Genomic DNA, 22,158 nt, shown 5'->3' with positions numbered 1-22,158 from the left:
GCCCCGGTCCCGCCTCCGCAGCTCCGGCTCCCCGCGACCCCCGCCCGGCTCCACCTCCTCTCCGTCCGGCTCCGCCTCCTGCCGCCGGGGCAGCGGACGCCACGGAGCGGCCATTCGCTGCTGCGGGCAGGGGCGGCGTCTGCGCGCAGAGGAGAGGGGTCGGGAGGTGATCTGCTCCTCCAGGGGGACCCCCCGCACCCTGACAGGCCCAACCTCCCGGATGCTCCGCGCTCCATCCTGACCCGGGGCGCCCAACTCTGCGACCCCAGAGGCCGGGGGACAGCAGCCCACAGGACCGGGGGTCCTGGTTCCCCAAAGCCACCGGCTGCCCCCTGGATCCGGCTCATCTTGGGGGACCCGGCACCCAGCCAGGCCCAACCTCCCGGATGCTCGGCGCTCTAACCCGGCCCCGGGGCGTCCCGCCCTGAGGCCCCCAGAGGCCAGGAGACGGGAGCCCACAGGACAGATGGTTCTGCAGGAGTCCCCAAAGCTACCCGCTGCCCCTGCGCAGCAACCACCCTGAGCTGATTTTTGTGATAAAACCTCTCTTTGCAGTGGAAGACAAGCCGGGGCTGTAGAGCCTTCCTGAACACTCACCCAGGGCTACTCTTCTGTCTCCATGGCATGAAGGCTGAACCCCCAGCGTTCCCACCATCCCTTCCCAGGTGGGAACTGCCCTCTGCATTCTGAGTGTTTGCTCTGCTTGCGGAGATACCTCTCTCATCTGACTGAGAGGTTCTTGGTCCTCGGATACAGAAGTCTTGTTTATGATTTAATGTAATTTTAACATTTTTACTATTTTAAATTAGGTGTCTATGTGGGCTTGTGCACTTGAGTGCAGGTATCTGCCGAAGCCATAGGCATGGATGTTGGGAAGTGAACGCCAATCCTCTGGAAGAGCTCTTCACCACTAAGGCATCTGGTTAGCGTCCTAATTTTTTTTAAGTTTATTTTTATTATTTTCAATTATATGTGTATATGCACATAAATGCAGTGTCTATTCAGGCCAGAGGTGTGGGATCCCCCTGGAACTGGAGTAAAAGGCAGTTATGAACACCAGAAGCATGTGCTGCGAACTGAGCTCTGATCCCCTGCAAAAGCAGTACCTGTCTTAACTGCTGAGCCTCTCTCCAGCCCCTTAATTTTATTTAGTTTTTTTTTTGAGACAGGATCTCCTGTATTCCAAGCTGGCCTCAGACTTGCTATGCAGTCCTTGGAAGATGACCTTGAACTTCTGATTTTCCTGACTCCAACTCCAGAGTGATGGGATGACAGGTATGCCCTACCAAATTAAGTTTATAAGGTCCTGGGGATGGAATCCAGAGCTTTCTGCAAGATAAGCACTCTACCAATTGAGTTGTGTTTTTGTTGTTATTACTGTATCACCAGCCCCTAATATTTTTTTATTAATTCATTTATGTGTGTGTATGTGTGCATAGATGTGGGCACCTGTATGCCATGGTGCATGTGGAGGTCAGAGGACAACTTACAGGAGTCAGTCCTTTCCTTCCACCATGTGAGTCCCAGAGAGCCAACTGAGGACATCAGGCTTTTACCTGCCAAAGTATCTCACGGGCCCCTAATTTTCATTTTATGTGTCTTGCCTGCACGTGTGTAACTGAACCCATGTCTTGCAATGCCCGCTGAAGTCAGAAGAAGCCGTCAGATTCCCCTGGAACTGGAGTTACAGATGGTTTTTAGCTGCCTTGTGGGTGCTGGGAATCTAACCTGGGTTCTCTGCAAGAACAGCCTATGCTCTTAACCACTGAGCCATCTCTTCAGCCCCCTAATTTTCTTCTTCTTTTTTTTTTTTCTTTTGGTCTTTTTGAGACAGGGTCTCCCTGTAGCCTCAGCTGGCCTGGAACTCACTATGTAGACCAGGCTGGCCTTGAACTCACAGAGATCTGCCTGTCTCTGCCTCCTGAGTGCTGGGATTAAAGGCGTGCACCACCATGCCCGGCTTTTTTTGTTTTTAAAAAATTGGTTTTGGGGCTGGAGAGATGGCTCTGAGGTTAAGAACACTGGTTTTTCTTGCAGAAGACCCGGGTTCGAATCCCAACACCCACATGGTAGCTAACAATTGTCCATAACTCCAGTTCCAGGGGATCCAACAGTCTCTTCTGTCCTCCATGGGCATTGCATGACACAGGTGCACTTAACTACATGCAGGCAATACACGCATACACATAAAAATAAAAATAATACAGAGGCAGGGGGATCTCTGTGAGTTCAAGGCCAGCCTGGTCTCCATAGTGAGTTCTAGGACAGCTGGAGCTACAGGGTTTGAGACAGGGTCTCCCTGTAGCCCCAGCTGTCCTGGATTCACTATGGAGATCAGGCTGGCCTCAAACTCACAGAGATCCGCTTGCCTCTGCCTCCTGGGTGCTGGGATTAAAGGCGTGCGCCACCACACCTGGCCATAAATAAGATATTTTTTTTAAAAAATGGGTGCCATTTTTTTTTGTTGTTGTTTTTGTTTTGTTTTTCCCTGGGGCCCCAGCTGGCCTGGAACTTGCTATATAGACCAGATCTCACAGAGATTCACCTACCTCTGCCTCCCAAGTGCTAGGAGTATTTATTTATTCTATGTGTATGAGTGTTTTGCTTGTGTGTATGTAAGTGCACCCATGTTGCACAATCCCCAAAGAGGCTAGAAGAGGGTATTGGATCCCTTGGAACTGGAGTTACAGATGGCTAGGAACTGAATCTGGGTCCTCTACAGGAGCAGCCAGTGGTCTTAACCACCGAACCATCTCTCCAGTCCTTTGTTTTGTTTTAAAATTTTATTACATTGGCTGGGCATGGTGGCGCACACCTTTAATCCCAGCACTCAGGAGGCAGAGGCAGGCGGATCTCTGTGAGTTCAAGGCCAGCCTGGTCTCAATAGTGAGTTCCAGGACAGCTGGAACTACAGGGAGACCCTGCCTCAAAAAGACCAAAAAATTTTTTTATTACATTAAATTATTTGGGGAGGGGCTGGAGAGATGGCTCAGCAGTTAAGAGCACTGACTGCTCTTGCAGAGGACTCCGGTTCAATCCCCAGCACCCAGCGGCTCTGAACTGTCCTTAACTCCAGTTCCAGGGGAATCTGAAGCCCTCTTCTGACCTCTGAAGCATTGCAGGACACGGGTGCACTCACATGCAGGTAATACACTCATACACATAATAAAAATATTTGTAAAAATATTTATTTGGGGAAAGAGCATCCATGCCATGCATGGTGTGCATGTAGAGGTCAGAGGACACATGCATGAGTCAATTCTCTCCTTCCACCATGTGTGTCTCAGAGATCAAACTCTGATTGTCAGGCTTGGTAGCAAGCACTTTCACCTGCTGAGCCATCTTGGTTACCCTTGCTTCTTTTTTGTTGCTGTTTTAAAAGTGTGTGTGTGTGTGTGTGTGTGTGTGTGTGTGTGTGTGTGTGTGTGTGTGTGTACATACACCATAAAGTGTATGCAGTGCCTGAGGAGGTCAAAAGAAGATGTTGAATGCTCTGGAGATGGAGTTACAGGTGGTTGTGAGCCACCTGATGTGGGGGTACTGGTAGATGAACTCTGGCCCTCAGGAAGAGCAGCAAGTGCTCTTGACTGCTAAGCCGTCTCTCCAACCAACCCCGTTTGTTTGTTTGTTTGTTGTTTGTTTGTTTGTAGACAGGGTCTTTGTGTATAGCCAGGCATGCCTTGAACTCTTGATGATCCTTCTGTCTTCACCCCCAGGTGATAGGATGACAGGTGTGTGTTACCATATCTGGCTCTCAACATGGTCTGTCATGGTCTGGTCTGCCTCCACCTCTCATGCTTATCTGAATTGGTCTCCCTGTTGCCAGGCACCAGCCTTGATGTTTTCCCTGAGGCCCTCGGCATCTTTGTTCTTGTGTTACACAATCCCATCTCTCCTGAGGCATCCTCACAGCTGATCTGGGATCATATGCCTGGTGTGAGAGATGGGGCAAAGGGTTCAATGTCTCAGCCTCTACAGAGAGAGCAGAGACTGCCACTTTTACCAAAGCTCACACAGTACTGGACTAGCCAGACCCAAATGGAGTTCAGATGCTGCACAGGGAACAGCACTGAGCAACTTGCTGAGGAGGACATGCAAGTATGAAGCAGAGCTGAATTGTCAGAAAGGGGCTTACAAGTACTTACGATGGTTGGGACTTTACGGCCAGCTAGGCCCTATTTAAAAAAAAATCCCCTCTCATGAACCCAAAGCTGGGGTCCCCTCTTGTGAGCTGGACCTGTGGTTCCATCCTTGGAGCTGGAGCTATGGTCCCCAGCCGTGAGCCATAGTTCCACATTCCTCTGGTGCTGGACTGATGGTGGAGCCAAGTAGAGGATGGAGGACTTTTTGATATTGGGCAGTAGTTCTAGCCTTCTCTGAGTGGTTGCACTCCCCACAACTCCCTTTCCCCAGGTCCCAGGTTGTGCATGGCAATGGCTTTGCCTCTGTGTTGGATTTATGCTGGGGACGGGAGGTTTCTGTCATTTGCACATTCTACTCTTGGGAGACTGATTCTCTAGAATAGGCCTCCCTGAGGGCCAGCTGTGGTCTTTACTCCACACATGGTCCTGGGCAACCAGGCCTAGATGTTGGACCTCTTTTTCCCAGATATCAAGAGGTTTTTCCATTATTTTTCCATTACTCTCTACAACCCCAGTGTGCCTTCACTTATGCCCTGCAGAAAATGTAAAACACCTAATTGAACTTCTAGAGATAAAAATCACATTCTGGGAAGTTTTTTTTTTTAAGTACTGTAATAACTAAACTGATATAATTCTCAAACTAAAAATATGTAATTGTATTTTAGTATGTAAATTTGCAATTCTGTATGTCTACTGGGATTTTTAAATATTATTTACTGACAAAACTGTACTACCAAGCTTCAACAATAGTATGAAATTTGTCACTGTGGCTGGCTGTAATATTTGCCATTCACTCCCCTTCCAAATTCTCCACCTATACAAAGCTCTTTAATGTAATCATATTTGTATTTTGTTTTTGATTTATTTGTTTTTATTTTATGTGTATGTTATGCATACATGTAAGTGCGTCCATGTCATGCAGTGCTCATGGAGGCCAAAAAGAGGGTGTTGAATCCCCTACAACTGGAGTTATAGACAGTTGTTAGTCACCATATGGGTGCTGGAATTTGAACCTAAATCTTTTGCAAGATCAACCAGTGCTCTTAACTACTAAGCCATCTCTCTAGCCAAATCTTATTTTTTAAAGAAAGTAATGCTACTAAGTATTAAAGAATAAACAACCAACAACAACAAAATAAGGAAAAACAGCTAATCCTCTGGAGGATCCATTCATTCCAAACAGTAATCAATCTTCTTTAAAATATGGGAGGGGGGGCGATGAGCCAAGTGTGTGGTGGCTCAGGAGGCTCTTGGAGGCAGAGGCAGGTGGATCTCTGTGAGTTCAAGACCAGCCTGGTCTACGTAGTGAGTTCCAGGCCAGTTGGGGCTACAGGGAGACCCTGTCTCAAAAAGACCAAAAAAAAAAAAAAAAAAAAAAAAAAAAAAAAAGGCAGGGGGGAATGGGAGCTGGAGAAATGCCCTCTTCTGGCCGCGTTAGGCACTGCATGACACGATGCATGACACGATACATGTAGGCAAAACGCTTATACACATATACACAAAATTTTTAAAATTAAATAAAATATACATGGAACTGGAGAGATGGCTCAGTGGTTGAGTGGTTCCTGCTCCCCCACAGGGCCTGGGTTTGGTTCCCAGCACCCCCATTGGGTAGCTCAAACCCATCTGTCACTCTGCTGGCCTCAGGCACTTGTATGCATGTAGTGCACATACATTCAGTCAGGCACACACATATACACATAAAATAATTTTAATTTAATTTTTTAAATTTTTTATTTTTTGGTCTTTTTGAGACAGGGTCTCCCTGTAGCCCCAACTGGCCTGGAACTCACTATGTAGACCAGGCTGGTCTTGAACTCACAGAGATCCGCCTGCTTCTGCCTCCTGAGTGCTGGGATTAAAGGCGTGTGCCACCACGCCTGGCTATTTTATTTTTAATTATATGTATATGTGTGTCTGTGTGTGGATATGTGCACATGAATTCAGGTGTCTTTGGCATTCAGAAGAGGGTGCCGTATCCCCTGGAGCTGGAGTTAGAGGTCGTTGTGAGCAGACTGATGTGGGTGCTGGGGATCAAACTCAGGTCCATCTGAAAGATCAATCTTGAGTTCTCAACAGCTGAGTCATCTCTCCAGCCCGAAAATAAATCTTAAAAGAAATAAAGTATACTCAAAACAGCTGGGCATCATGGCACACACCTGAAATTCAAGCAGTTGGGAGGTGGTGGCAAGTTCATCCTTGACTGCATGTCAAGTTGCAAGGGCAGCCTAGAGTACATGATACCCTGCCTAAAAAAAAAGAAATAAGGAGCTAGGTGTGGTGGCGCATGCCTTTAATCCCAGCACTCAGCAGAGGCAGGTGGATCTCTGTGAGTTCAAGGCCAGCTAGGGCTACAGAGAGACCCTGTCTCAAAAAGACTAAATAAATAAATAAATAAATAATAAATAAATAAATAGCACAGAACAACTATTTAAAAACTATGGACTTTGGGGACTGGAGAGATGGCTCAGTGGTTAAGACCATTGGCTACTCTTGTAGAAGACCCAGGTTCAAATCCCAGCTCCCACATGGAAGCTAACAATTGGCTGTAATTCCAGGTCCAGGGGATCCAACACCCTCTTCTGACCTTCCCGGACATTGCACAACATAGATGCACTTAACTACATGAAGGCAATACACTCATACACATTAAAAAAAAAAAAAAATCCCACCGGGCGTGGTGACACATTCCTGTAGTCCCAGCATTTGGGAGGCGGAGGCAGGTGGATCTCTGAGTTCAAGGCCAGCCTGGTCTACATAGTGAGTTCCAGATAGCTGGGGCTACAAGGAGACCCTGTCTCCAAAAGAAAAAAAAAAAAATCCTGTCCCTTGGGTTGGGAGATGGCCCAGCAGATAAAGGTGCTTGCCATCAAGACTGACAACCTGAGTTCACTCCCTAGGACTCACAACTCCGATAAATTGTCCTCTGGCCTCCACATGCATACTGCCCATCTCTCTTCCCACCAAATAAATACATAAATGAATATAATTTTTTTTGGCGTTTTTTGAGACAGAGTCTCCCTGTAGCCCCAACTGGCCTGGAACTCACTATGTAGACCAGGCTGGCCTTGAACTCACAGAGATCCACCTGCCTCTGCCTCCCAAGTGCTGCGATTAAAGTCTTGTGCCACCACACTGTCTTGAATATAATTTTTAAAAGCTCCTCCCGCCCCCAAAGCTTTTTCTTTTGGTTTTTGGTCTTTTTTATTTAAAAGACATGGGTTGGGTCAGGTATGATGCCATACATCTTTAATGCACTCCAGAGGCAAGGGCAGGTGAATCTCTGTGAGATCAAGGCCTAGTCTGGGCTACATAGGGAGTTCCAGGCCTGTTAGGGCTATAAGGATGCCCTGTCTCATAAAACAAACAAACAAACAAAAAACTTGAAGGGATGACAAACTGCCTGGGCTTCTTACAGACCTCACTTCAGCTATGGGGGTCGGTGTCAATTGGAGAGAGGAAGAGCTCCCCAGAGAGTGTTGGGAGAAGACTTCCACATCAGTGCTCCTCATCTTAGCTAGTGGGGAGAGCCATAGAACACATAGTCCTCTGCAAGCAACAGGGACTGGGCACAAGGCAGAGGGGAGCTCTGATTCTGTGAAGAGAAGTCACTTCTTCCTGGAAATTTGCCAGAAGGGCCTGAGAAACCACAAGGGGTTGAAAGGATGACTGTGGAACCTGAGTGTGGCTGGCCTGCACTGTAGTAGTACATGGTGCTTCCCCCAGCACTGACCATGCTCACAGACTCACAGTCAGAGCAGCAGCCCCAGAAGAAGACCTAAAACAGGCTGATGCTTTAATACTGTCCCACTTAACAACATCTGCATGGCTGTGCAGGAACTGCTCTGGCTTTTGATTGCCTCCCTCCTCCTCCTCCTCCTCCTCCTCCTCCTCCTCCTTTTTTTTCAGGAGAGTGCTGGCCTCCCTCCCGTTTCCTTCTGCTCTCCCTCCCACCTTCCTTCTCCCCCTCCCCCTCTCCCTCCTCCTCCTCCTTCTCCTTGTCTTCTCTCTCCTCTTTTCTCCTGCTCTCTGCCTCCTCCTCCCTCTCTGATTCCTTCTTCCCACTCTTCCTGATTATCCTTCCCCTCCTCCCTTCTTCCACTTCTATTTTTCCTCCTCCTCCTTCTCTTACAGTTCAATAGAGTTGAAGATTTGAGGTGGCCAAGGAATATTTTGATGTCATTATTGCATCTATTGTGTATTTACTTTTGTTTGCTTCTTTTACTTTTCTGAAACAGTTTCTCACATAGCCCAGGCTGGCCTCAAACTCTCTGTGTGGTTGAAGATGTCCAGGAAGATCCTCCTGTTTCTGCCTTCTGAATGCTGGGATTATGGGTTTGGTCCAGCTTGATTTTTTTTTTTTGAGACAAAGTCTTCATGTAGCCCTGACTGGCTTTGAATCTCAAGGAGATTTGCCTGCCTCTCCCTCCTGAGTGTTGGAATTAAAGGCATGCATCACCAGGCTCTGCCCCCATCTTGATTAGAGTTCATTAAAAATAATTTGGGAGGGGTTGAGATAGCATCTCCCTGTAGCCCTAGCTAGTCTGGAACTCACTTACTATGTAGACCAGGCTGGTGTTGCTCTCACAGAGATCCACCTGCCTCTGCCTCCTGAGTGCTGGGACTAAAGGGTGTGTCACCATGCCTGGCTGATTTTTTTTAATTTTTAGATTTTTATTTAAGTACAATGTCCATGGAGGCCAGAAGAGGACATTGGATCCCCTGGATCTGGAATTACAGATAGTTGTTAACTGCCATGCGGGTGCTGGGAACCGAATCTGGGTCCTCTGCAAGAGCAGTTAAGTGTTCTTAATCACTGAGCCATCTCTTCAGCCCCTACAATTAAAAAAATTGTATCTATTATTTTGTGTATGTGTGTATCTGTATCATGGCATGTGTGTGGAGGTCAGAGGACAAGTTGCAGTAGTCTGTTCTCTTCCTTTACCCCTGAACTATCTTGGTAGGCATAGCTTGATTTTTTTTTTTGACAGGGTTTTTCTTGGTATGTAGTACAACCTGGTCTCAAAATCATGATAACCCTCCTGCCTTAGTTAACCCTTGGATCCTGGGACTATAGGACTGTACTGCCATGCCTAGCAATGACCTGTGTTTTGGCCAGTTTCCTCCCCTTCCCCCATTCCTTCCAATGGGCCATCAGCCTCCCCCATTGCAAGCATACCCTCCTGGGTAGAGTTGGTCTCATACGCTGAGATCTCAGTTTTCCTTTATGCCTGTGATCCCCTGAGAGAGTCAGAACCTTTGGGTATTGTAGTGACCATGGCCACAGCAAGGTTTGCAATCTGGGGAACAGAGTGAGTAGCAGGTGCTGCTCACTGCTGTTCAACCCGGAAGCAAGGCTTGCCTCTGAGCTGCAGGCCTGGGTCTGAGGGCTCTGGGTGGAACCAATGGATCTGGGTTTGCTTTTCTCCTAACCCAGTTAGTTTAAAAAAAATCACATATATGAAAGAAACTCCTAGCTTTGGTGGGTGCACACACCTGTGATCCTAGCACTCAGGAGGTGGTTGGAGAGGATCAGAACTTCAAGATTTCAAGATCATCCTTAGCTACATAGTGAGTTCTAGGTCAGTCTGGATCACATAAGACTATGTCTCCAAAAAATGGACAAATGAAATAAAATAGGAGGGTGATGGTACCCATCTATAATCTTAGCATTAAGGAGGCAGAGACAGGTGGATCTCTGTGAATTTGAGGTAAACCTGGTCTGAATAGTTTCAGGCCCATCAGGGCTACATAGTGAGATCCTATCTTTAAAAAAAAAAAAAGCCAATCAACCCAATAACCTGCCCGCCCCACCAAAACAAAAACAAAACCCCCACAATTACCAATCTGAAATTGAGAACTGGGAGTGGTGGCTCATGTTTATAATTTCAGCACATGGGAAGCTGAGGCAGGAGGACTATCTCAAGTTCGAAGCTAGTCTGAGCTACATAGCTCCAGGCCAGCCTGAGCTACAGATACCGTGTCCCATAACACTCCAAACAAACCAAAAACAGAAATTGAATTTATTTAGCTACAACATCCACACCCAACAGTCCTGCTTAATTCACAAACTGCCTGATCGCTGAAGGCATGTGAATTTGGTTCCCCGATTTCTATGTTAAAATCCCACCATCTACAGTTTGTTGTGCTCTACTGAGACGTTAAGTTTTCCCATTTTAAATCTTGGACAGGTAGAGTTAGAATATTATTTAATCGGGGGCTGGAGAGATGGTTCAGTGGTTAAGAACACTGGTTGTTCTTGCAGAAGACTGGGGTTTGAATCCCAGCACCCACGTGGCAGCTAACAACTGTCCGCAACTCCAGTCCCAGGGGATCCGACAGCCTCCTCTGACCTCCGAGGGCACTTCACGAAACGCGTGCACTTACCTACATGCAGGCAATACACACACACAACATAAAAATAATACATAAAAATTTTAAAAAGTTTCAGAATATTATTTAATCGTTTCAAAATTGAAAATTAACATTGAGTTTCTAGATGAAAACAAAATTTCCAAAGAACTAGCCTGCTAGGGAAAGGGGGACCTCTGCAAGGCTGAAGGGTGGGGGGATGGAGACCACCGAGAATTTTGAGCGCATTTATACCACCAGCACTGCACCTGTCTCTTGTAACCTAAAGTAGGAAACTGCTGCCCTCTGTTGCCTATTGGTCTCAAAAACAATCCTTTATATTTGCAAGGCATGCTGTACAGTCCCTTTTTATAGATAAAGAAACCGAGGCTCACAGGAGGTTCTGGAACCTAATCAGGCACAGTGGGATGTGCAAAAGTGGAAGCAACCCAGCCTCCCAGCTGAGTTCTCAGCGGAACAGAACGTGATGAGTAGTCTTTTTGGTTCTGGCAGGTGGCCCTGAGAGGACAGCACACACATGATGGCAAACAGGGTTGCTGGGCATAAAGGTATCCAGCAACATTTCGAAGAAGATGAGGCAACAATGAGCTTTTTTGGGGGGTGAGTAGAATATCAGCAGGCAAAAGACAGGAGACAATCCTGGTGGCTGGCAAGAACTAAGGCTGCGGGGAAATTGGGAGTACTCTTATTTTGAGGAAACTGAACAGGGTAAAAAATGTTTTTACAACATTATCTACATACATACATGCATGTATACATATATAAGGTGCATATGTCCTTTTTAAAAAAAATATTTTTAAATATTTTATTTATTTTTTAAATGTGTATGAGTGTATTGCCTGCGTGTCGGTAAGTGAATCCATGTCGTGCAATGCCCTCGGCAGATCCCCTGGAACTGGAGTTACGGACAGTTGTTAGCTGCCATGTGGGTACTGGGATTCGAACCCGAGTCTTCTGCAAGAACAACCAGTATTCTTAACCGCTGAGCAATCTCTCCACTGGAGGAGGGTGGTGGTGGCGGTGCTGGTGGTGGCGGTGGCGGTGGTGCGTGTGTATTGCAGGAGGCGAGTTCTTCACAGCCCATTTAAGCAGGGTGATGAGAGGAAAGAACAAAAAGAGCTCTTGGCTTCATCTTTCACCTCTTATAGCCTCCGCTTTTGATATTGCCTCCAAATCTCTTGCCAACTTCCCGGATAATCCTAAAACTGTCTTGTACCGGGGAGGGGAAACGTCAAGACACTGTCATTTTCTGGATAAGTCCATGTGCTCTTTAGTTTGAACGCTAAAGTACTGTAGGTATTATTTTTGGCCCCTCCGGGTGGCCGTCCAGGCCCGGACCGCGCGAATTCTTTTTGTCCCTCAGCGGCCGCCGTGCGCGCGTTACGTGGCAGCTGTCGGCGCGGACCAATCGGCGGCGCCCGCATCAGCCCCCCTCGGGTGGCGTAGCCGGAAGGGGCGGAGCCGAGGCGGCGAAGGCCGAGGCGGCAGCGGTTGCCGCGGCTCTGGAGGCCGCAGTCCGGTCCCGGCTTCTGCCCGCGCCGTACCATGGTGACGCTCGCAGAGCTGATGGTGCTCTTGGCCGCGCTCCTGGCCACGGCCTCGGGCTACTTCGTGAGCATCGACGCGCACGCCGACGAGTGTTTCTTCGAGCGGGTCACCTCGGGCACTAAGATGGGCCTCATCTTCGAGGTGGCGGAGGGCGGCTTCTTGGACATCGACGTGGAGGTGCGGGCGCACTGCCCGCCGTCGGAGCGGCGTGGCGAGGGCGCTAGGGGGTTGGCGGGGCGCGGGGCCTGGGCGGAGCGCTCGGACGCCGCGGGGCTACGGACAGGTCTGGCCGCCGCCCGTCGCGGAGATCCCCCAACGGACCCCGCCGTGTGCGCGCTTGCTCGCTCGGATTTCCGAGCCGCTTCGGTCTCCGCGGAACCTCGGGCTCTGCGCCGAACCCCGGGCTCGGCCCAGCGTCTCACTCCGCTTTGTCTCCGTGTCAGCCCCAGGCCTTAGCGCGGTCCGCTAGCCTCAGGAAGACTGCTTTCCACCTTCGTCACCGAGTCACGTGTAACGTGGCGTGGACACAAACTTTTTGAAAAAGTAGATGGGAAGTTGTTGAGGAAATCTAGGCAGAAATTAGGCTGGGGCAGGAGCGATCTTAACGCTTTAACCCACTTTTACGCGAGCGACTGGATCCGCCCCATCCATCTTCTCGCCGGATCTGCCCGACGAGAGGCGCGGAGTTGGCTCACTCATGTTAGGAGAAAGAACTGCAGTGAAGTGTTTGGAAAACAGAAGATTGTTTATTTGAGGAATAAAATGGTTTTCCACCTTTTAATTTACTTTAGTTTTTGAGAGAGGGTCTCTCTCTGTAACCCTGGCTGGCCTGAAACTCGCTGTATAGACCAGACTGGCGGCTCAACAGAGATCTGCCTGCCTCAGCCTCCTGAGTGCTGGGATTAAAAACATCCGGCACCACGTCCAGCCAAAGAACTACATTTATGTGCCTAATTTGCTTGCTAGTATGTCTAATTGGGTTTGATGATTTTTCATTTGACAATGAATGACAGTGGAGCTGGGAAAAACTGACAGAACAAGTAAAACTCAGAAGTAAGGTTGCCCGATTAGCCAAGACTTGTATAAAGATGGGCTGTTCCCAAGGTTTCCAGGTGACTGGCTTTAAAAGAGGAAACTTTGGGGCCGGGCACACCTTTAATCCCAGCACTTGGGAGGATCTCTGAGCTCCAGGCCAGCTGGTCTACATAGTGAGTTCCAGGACAGCTGGGGCTACAGGGAGGAGACCCTGTCTCAAAAAAAGGCCAAAAAAAAAAAAAAAAAAAGAGGAAACTTGGGGCTGCAGAGATGGCTCACTGCTCTTTCAGGGGACAGGAGTTGTGACTAGCTCCAGAGATCTGATACCCTCTTCTGACACCTGTATGCATATGGTGAAAAACACACATATATTTTTGTTTGTTTGTTTTCTTTTTTTATTTCTTACATCTTAAAAGAGAGGCTTGTCTACACCTAGCAGCTGACTTTGTAGCATACAGGATACAGGCTTGGGAATGTGGGTCGCCTACTTTTCAGCCTGGTCCTTTTCTTCAAGCATTAGCAAGCATGTTATACACATCACTTTGTTGTTTGGCAGTGATCACACAAACCTTGAAATGTACTTTGTAGAATTACTGAAGAGCTTTATCCTTGGGTTGTATTGTCAGCCACCTGTTCACACTTTTGTTGAAGGAGTCAGGCCAGTTGGTGACCATAAAGTGAGTTGCTTGGTTTCTGAGATGTTTCTCTAAGTTTCAGTTAACAAATAATACCTAAGTGCATTCAGAGTTTGGAGAAACAGCCAGTGCATCCTTATTTCATTAATTGGGAGAATTGGAGGCCAAAGTATTTACTTTGGCTCACTGCAGGGTACCTAAAGTGAGTTACAGACTAGCGGAATTTTCCCGCTGAAGGGCACTATTTAGGATCTTAAATGTTTGGTGAATTTTATCCATTTCTCTCCTGCTCCAGATTACAGGACCAGATAATAAAGGAATTTACAAAGGAGACCGAGAGTCCAGCGGGAAGTACACCTTTGCTGCTCACATGGACGGGACATACAAGTTTTGTTTTAGTAATAGGATGTCCACCATGACTCCAAAGATAGTGATGTTCACCATTGACATTGGGGAGGCTCCAAAAGGACAAGACATGGAAACAGAAGGTGAGGTGACCATCAGAAATATCTCATTACATAAGAACTCTTTAATTCTATACACTTGTCTATCTGATTAAGTTGTATCTAATTAAAGTTTCTTTTTTTGAGATGGTCTCACTATGTAGCCCTGACTGACTTGGAACTCGTTATGTAGACAAGGCTTGTCTCAAACTCACAGAGAGCTATCTGCCTCTGCCTCCCAAGTGCTGGGATTGAAGGCATGCACCACCACACCTGGCCTTATTAAAGTTTTATTTTGGTTTCTCAATCCAGGTTCATTCACAAATGTACTTTTTACTTATGCAAGTCTTTAAAGAGCAGTTCTGGAGGTTGTGTTTGTTTTTTCAGTAGTTCTAGTTGTCTTATAGCCTTAGAGACCCTGTGCTCTTGTTTCGCAGGCTGTGTGTTACAGGTGTTTGCAACTCTGTGGAGTTGCTAATCTGGGTGTGTATATGTTACTTTATGTGCACACTCATGGAGATGACTAGTTTAGCTAAACTCTTTGTTGTTTTTTTCGTTTGTTTTTTTGTTTCTATCTTGCACTTTTCTTTAGGTGGTGGCGATACCTGGGATGGTATGTGGAGTTCTCTTCTGGCAGTATTCTATCATTTTTTGCATCTTTTTGTTTGCTAATGTCTAATTTCTGCTTTCCTTTCCTCTAACTTAAGTTTGCTGGCATGAGAGTGTTTTTATTCCCTCTTAAAAAACCCTACAACTAATTAGACTATTTTTGGTGGGTTTTGGTTGACAGGAGATATGGGTCAGGTTATTCTAACTCAATAGCAGTGAGAATACAGTGAGCCGCATTTTCACAAAAAATCTTTGTTTAAAAAGAATGCTGAAAGGGCAGAAATTCAGCAAACTGAACAGAAGAAAATGTTACTAAACATTTTTACTCTATAGAGTGTTTTCCAGCCTTGTTTACTATTACTAACTTTGAGGCTTGGTTAGGTATAAAACACTGTCCAAGAGCTTTCCATAGTCTGGTGCAAAGTTTCTTTTGTCCGTGTTCACAAAGATTGAGTGCTGAAGTCCCATTGTTTTTACTTTTTGTGTGGTGCTGGGGATTGAACTTTGTGCATGTTAGGCAAGCACTCTACCACTGAGCTGGATTCCCAGTCTTTTTTTTTAAATGTTGAGGTAGGATCTCAGAAAGTTGCTCATGCTGACTTTGAACTAACTTTGTGCCTCTGCAGGCCATGAACTTGTGGTCCTTGTACCTCTTTTTTCTTTCTGAGTAGCTGGGATGACAGACCTGTACCACCAGGCCTTTCCTCTCATAGGTTATTCTGGGGAAATCGCTTGCCAGCAGCCAACACTAATTTTTTTTCTTTTTGGCCACAGTACGTGGTAGGATTCTTGGAAGTTGGCAGTTGTTTAACACATTTACCAATGTTTGCCTGACATCATATAGCTAGATAATGAGCACTTAAAAGTGCCAACACAAAGAAGGTAGATTTTTGTAAAGTTTTTAAGTCTGTAGAAATGTCTTTAATTTTTGTGCTTATTTTTCACGGACCTTTATAATACTGACCTTGGCTAATTCGCAGTGAGACTTAAGAATTTTGAAGGACTATTTTTGTTCACTTTCTGAAAATTGTTTCTGTTTACATGGCTACAAAATAATGGCTGATGGATATTGAACTCCTAGTTAATCCTTTAACATGATCTCTGAGTCTTGCTTTTGCTTGTTGATGGCACTGAATGGCAGCTATTACATTGAGCCTTCTCTAATGCAGTGGTTTCCAAGTGGGATTATCTTTACCCTTTGGGATGTTTAACAATGTCTGGAGACCAAATCTTTTGGAGGGCGGGGGTGCACTTGAGACAGAGTCTCTGTGAAGCATCAGCTGACCTGGATCTTGCTATGTAAACCAGGCTGGCCTCAATCTCAGAGAACCGCCTGCCTCTGTTTCTTCTGAGATTAAAGGTGTGTACCATGCCTGGTCAAGATTTTTAAAACTATATAGAGGGGGCAGGTGCCACTGGTCTCCAGGGATGGAGGTCATGGGTGCTGCTTACTGGTCTTGTGCGTCCTGAGCTCCCTATAACAGTTAAGGGCATTTGGTTCCGGATGGCCACAATTCCAGTCCTGAGAAACCCTCCTTGAAAGGTTTCCCATAGTGCATGGGCTTCCAGAGTGAAGTTGTTGAGCTCATTCCAGCCTAGTCCCATTCAACAGAGGTCGGTGGCTCCTTGTAAGAAATTAAGGACTATGTGTAGTGACTTGGAATCCTAGATGAAGTCCAGGCTGGGGCAGGGATGAAGCAGTTCCCTCATCATCATGGGCACACTGCCTTGTGCTGTGTGTTTCTTTTCTGCCTGTTGATTCCTCTGTAGAATGTAGCATACTCTTCTGAACAGCATCTTTTACCCATGCTTGATTAAAGAGGATACCTGGACTGGCTAGATGGCTCAGTGGGTCTAGGTGCTTGCTGCCAAGTCTCACAACCTAAGTTTGATTTCTGGAACTCATGTGGTAGAGAGAACTGCAAGTTGGTATTCTGATCTCCATATGCAAGGCATCCTCCACACCCACTAAATACACTAAAATAAAAGGGAAAAACATTTTTTTTAATATTATTTTTATTTTATGTGTACTGAGTGTATTGCCTGCATGTAAGTGCACTGGTGTTGTGCAGTGCCCACAGAAGTCAGAAGAGGGTGTCCAATTCCCCTGAAACTGGAGTTAAGGATGGTTGTTAGCCGCCATGTGGGTGCTGGAATTGAACCCAGGTCCTCTGCAAGAACAGGCAGTGTTCTTAACTACTGAGCCATCTCTCTAGCCCCAAGGAAAAAAAAATTTTAAAGGGTACCTGGTTGAAAAACTGTGTAACTCAGTGCTTTTGCCCCTGTAATGTCTGTTATTGCTCCTTGTAGTGAAAGCATTTTCAGAGAACAGTGTGTTGGTTCAGTTTTCCCTGAGTGTCTTCATGTTCTGGGCTAGTTTTGTACTTTAAAAGTTGGGGATGTTGTTTGTTTGTCTTTAATATTAATTATTTTTTATGTGTATGAGTGTTTTGCCTGCATGCATGTATGTACCTGGTGCCCTTGGAGGGCAGAAGAGGGGGTTGGAGTCCCTGGAACTGGAGTTACAGATGATTGTGAACCACCATGTGGGTATTTGGAACAGAACCTATGTCCTCTGCAAGAGCAGCCAGTGCTTTTAATCGCTGAGCCATCTCTCTAGCCTCCCCCTCATTTTTTTGAGACAGGGTCACATGTAGCTGTCTCCATTCTTTAAAACTCTAGCTATGTGCTGAGGATGACCTTGAATTTATGATCCTCCTACCTCTCTGGGTGTTAGGATTAATGTGCTGGGGATTGAACCCAGGAGTTCATGCATGCTAGGCAAACACCTAGCAACTCAGTCACACCCCAGCCTGCAGCATTTAGGTTTTATATACATATACTTTGTACTGTTTTTCTCTTTGTTGTTCGAAGTCAGTACAGTGAACTTCGTATTAACAGCAGTGAGTAATGGATTTCTTAGGGTTATTTACTCTCCTTTAGTAAGCAGTGTGTAGTGTCTTCCTACTAAGAGAATGATTCCTCTGCTGGGGAATGGACTCTTAAAGATGCTCTGAAAGCCAGATATGGTGGTACACACCTGTGATTCCAGCTCTTGGAGGTGAAGGGTGGAGGATCAGGAGTTCAAAGTTAGTCTTGGCTGTATCATTATCTCTAGGCCAGCCTGGACTACATGACGCAAACAAAACAACAAAACAGCCTGAGCTGTTTCTAAAGTCGCTGGTTTTGTGTGCCTTCTCTGAGGAATGTATTATTTAATAAGTAATTCTCAAAAAGAGGTTGCTAAATGTGTGCCAATTTGTCTCCAAATTCTTCCTTAGCTCATCAGAACAAGCTAGAAGAAATGATTAATGAACTGGCAGTGGCAATGACAGCTGTAAAGCATGAACAAGAGTACATGGAAGTCCGGGAGAGGATACACAGAGCCAGTAAGTTAGCAGCGCGTCTCCTGGTGAAGGTGGATTCCTAACAGCCTGCTCCTGTGTCCCTTATTCAGAAATTTTGGACATATACCATGTTACTACTTTGACTTTAGCAAGGTAGCTCTAGATTTATGAGATATGTTTGTAGAGCCTTATGTTAAACTAGTTTATTTCTGGGGCATCATTCTATACCAAAAACCACTAGGATTCAGCATAAGCTTTTTTTTTTTTTTTTTTTTTTAAATAATATTTTATGTGCATGAATATATTGCCTCCATGTATGTGAGTGCACACATGTCGTATAATGCCTCGGAAGTCAGAAGAGGGCTTCGGATTCCCCTGGAACTGGAATTAAGGGCAGTTTGAAGCTGCCATGTGGGTGCTGGGAATTGAACCCAGTGGCGCACGCCTTTAATCCTAGCACTTGGGAGGCAGAGGCAGGTGGATCTCTCTGAGTGCGAGGCTAGCCTGGTCTACATAGTGAATTTCCGGCCAGCTGGGGCTACAGGGAGACCCTGTCTCAAAAACAAAACAACAAAAAAAAGATTTATTTTTAATTGTGTGTACTTGTGTGTGAATATGTGCACATGCGTGCAGTATCTAAGAGGCCAGAATATCAGGTACTCTGGGGCTGAAGTTAAGTGGTTGTGAGCCATCAGACGTGGTACTGGGAACTGAACTTGGCCCTCTGGAAGAGTGAGCTGCTGGGCCATCTCTTCAGCCCCATTTTTCTAGGCCTTTGAAACATTTTTTTTCTTTTTTTTCTTTTTGAGTCATGGTCTCCCTTTAGCCCCAGCTGGCTTGGAATTCACTGTGTAGTTGAGGCTGGCCTTGAACTCACAGAGATCAGGGTGCTGGTACTAAAGGGGTGCGTCACCACCCCTGGCTGAAACATCTTTTTATAGTAAATACTTGGATGTGTTCTTTCATTCAATCTCTTTTCAGACACAGTCCTAAAATGGTAGTTATTGACAACTATGTGAGAAGTTGGTTACTGTATTTTTGGTAGACATGAAGTTCATGTCATGAAATTCCTTTGATTGCCTTACTGTTTTAGAAAACTTGTTTTTTTAGTTTATTGAGTGACTAATAATCCAGCAGTTATTTCAGATCTAGTTCTTTTATAAATGTTATATAACTAAGATGGCAACTGGATAATAATATATTGTTAATTGTAATAGTTTTGAATATTTGACCATTTGCAGAATACTCAGGTAACCACTACCCAGTGGTTTACCAAAGTAATTGAACTAACATAACTGGACCAGAACTTGGACAGTGTGGCAGAGTGAGCTGAGCAATAGTACAGAGTATGACAGAGCAGGCACGTGGTATTGTCAAATGAATTTTCTATTAAAAATTGTTCTTACACCAGACATGGTGGTACATGCCTTTAATCCCAGCACTTGGGAGGTAGAGGCAGGCGGATATCTGTGAGTTCGAGGCTAGCCTGGTCTGTCTACATAGTGAATTTCCAGCCAGCTGGGGCTACAAGGAGACCCTCTCTCAAAAAAGACAAAAAAGAAATTTTCTTTACATTCTTGCATGTGCATGTATGATGTGTGTGATTGGGCTTGGGTCACAGCAGTGTGTGGAGGTCAGGACAACCTGTGGGAGACAGTTCTCTTTTTGTATATGGTGGGTACAGTGAAGTTCTGATTCAGAAAATAGGATTATAAAATAAGATATTTTGGTGGTGAGAGAGGGTGACTGAGTTTTAACTCTAGAAGTGTGACCTTCTTTTGGAGATAGGGTCTTACCATGTAGCCCTGGCTGTTCTGGAACTTGCTCTGTAGACCAGGCTGGCCGTGATCTCACACAGATTCACTCTTCTCTGCTCCAAGTGCTGGGATTAAAGTTGTGTGCCACCACACCCAGCTCCTGTTCTGTTTATTCTCCTATAGGAGCACAATGGTGTTGGCTCTAGTCAGTCAATCTTTTTTGACTTGAGATGTGATCTCACACTATAGCACAGGCTGGCCTCAAATGTATGATCCTCCTCCTTTAGCCTCCTGAGTTTCTGAGATTACAAGAAAAATCCCTGACTTTTAAGGTAATTTTTAAAAGTTAAAAACCCCCATTTCTGAGTGTGTTGTGTTGCTCAGGGCAAAAGACTGAGGTTTCTTGAGTGTTGCATAATGTGGCTTTCACACTGTGAGACCAGGAGGTTTTTGTGATACGTGTGCCACTCTAGAAGGCTGTTGTTAAATTTTATTTTATTTTATTTTTTCACAGTCAATGACAACACAAACAGCAGAGTGGTCCTGTGGTCCTTCTTTGAAGCCCTTGTTCTAGTTGCTATGACATTGGGACAGATCTACTACCTGAAGAGATTTTTTGAAGTCCGGAGGGTTGTTTAAAAGGCTTTTTCCTGGTGATCCCAAATTCACAATTCACTTGCTTACCAAACACCTTGGTCATAATAATGTTGTTCGTTTCTCCATTTTTTTATTTTCTGAACTGCACATTCATAGCTTATGTTTCTTTATGATTAATAGGTGTTGGGAAAATTGTTAAAGAAAGTTAGAGTGAAATTTTGACATTTGATTGGCCTATAATTTCTTACTTGAATGCTGCCCGCATTTTACAGTTCCTTCCAAGAACTCAGACTGTAAATGTAATATTAGAACATGGTCCTCATTACATCTTCTTTGTTTTCATAATACAATGCAGTTTGTTCAGGAAGCTGGCCCACAACCTGACAGTACTGTACTGAATGACTGCATTCTTGGGAGTCCCTTATCGGTGGTTCTAAATCCCAGGTTCACTTTGTTGCATCATTTCGGCCAACAACAATCTGAATCTGACTTTTCCTGCCTAGCCTCATGGCAGAGCGGCCTGACTGGAGTATGCTATCAGGCAGGGTACTTTCATACTTTATCTTGTGTTTGCTTTAAACTTAAGACTTCCCAATGCATTTTCCCCCTTAAGTTTTATGTTGAACCTTAGGACTGAATCACTTCTACTTAAATTGATGACACAACAGCTAATCACTGTTATTGGTTTCTGCCTAACCTTTTTAGAAGTGTCTGTTAAAGCCAGTTTTCTGGGTGTTTCCACATACTAGCTGTGCTTTCTGCAGGACACATCCCCCTCTCTACTGTTGGCACTTAGGAAGTGTGTATCACTTGATGGGAAAAGTCTGGGTTTCTAATGCCAAAGGATTAAAGCCGCTTGGAGTTCTTATAGTGAACAGCCACTGTTTATTTTTGGTTTATCAGGGCACTGAACTTACATCAGCACTAGGGTTTTGTCCTTTGGGGTCTTTCTTTTTTGGCTCATGTTTTGTTTTCTGTAAGATGAAGAAACTTTCTCTGGCTCTCTGATGATGGGTTAATGGAAGGAGCTTCTGCTGCTGGCCTGGGCAGGCCAGGGTGGTGACTGCTGTGTATTAGTTACTTGTACTTTTTTTTTTTTTTGGATCTTGCAAGGGGAAAACTACAAGTAACAAGTTTTATAGAATTAATTTAAATTTGTTACAGGTTTTCATGTTCAGGACAAATAACTTTTCAGCCTTGGGTTAATATTCTTGCAACAGTCCATTGATGAGGTAATTGTTTCACCACAGGACACTGTTGCTTGCCAGTCTTTTTGTGTGTATGAAAACACTTCAGAATTGAATTAAAAGATAAATATTTAAAATTGGTTGTGTATCTAATATGCCCTGGGTTCAGTAAATAAACAATTCAGCAAATAAACAATTCTTTTTAAAAACAGTCAGTATTCTGTGTTTTATATTAATGGTAGTTGACTTAAAAATCTGTTCAATACCATTGTCTGAAAATGAGACATACCCATGTTTTATGAATAATTACATGTGCTATTAATAGCATTTTTTATTTCTATAAACTTGAGGGTAGTGACCAAGAATATCATTTTAGCCTGTGTGGTTTCTTAAACATCTTACGACTTTTGGTGAGGGGAAGGGGCAGATTTGAATTATTTCCACTCAACCACCACCTAGTTTATGGATGTGGGAAATAGGTTGGAG

At 45.3% G+C, this 22,158-nt stretch overlaps 1 protein-coding gene across 1 annotated transcript; it reads left to right on the top strand.

Moving 5' to 3' along the window:
- The first annotated feature begins 11,898 nt into the window (after positions 1-11,898).
- On the top strand, positions 11,899-21,883 carry Tmed2 (transmembrane p24 trafficking protein 2). The gene is made up of 4 exons (XM_008839289.2): positions 11,899-12,239; positions 14,028-14,220; positions 18,066-18,173; positions 20,403-21,883. The coding sequence occupies exons 1-4, from the start codon at positions 12,060-12,062 to the stop codon at positions 20,525-20,527; spliced, it is 606 nt and encodes a 201-aa protein (XP_008837511.1). The 5' UTR covers positions 11,899-12,059; the 3' UTR covers positions 20,528-21,883.
- The last annotated feature ends 275 nt before the right edge of the window (positions 21,884-22,158 follow it).

Source organism: Nannospalax galili, unplaced genomic scaffold, assembly GCF_000622305.1.
Source record: "Nannospalax galili isolate Female #2095 unplaced genomic scaffold, S.galili_v1.0 scaffold218, whole genome shotgun sequence".
In the NCBI taxonomy this organism is placed as follows: domain Eukaryota; kingdom Metazoa; phylum Chordata; class Mammalia; order Rodentia; family Spalacidae; genus Nannospalax; species Nannospalax galili.
Note: the sequence above shows the minus strand (reverse complement) of the source record. Positions and strands in the feature narration are given on the sequence as shown.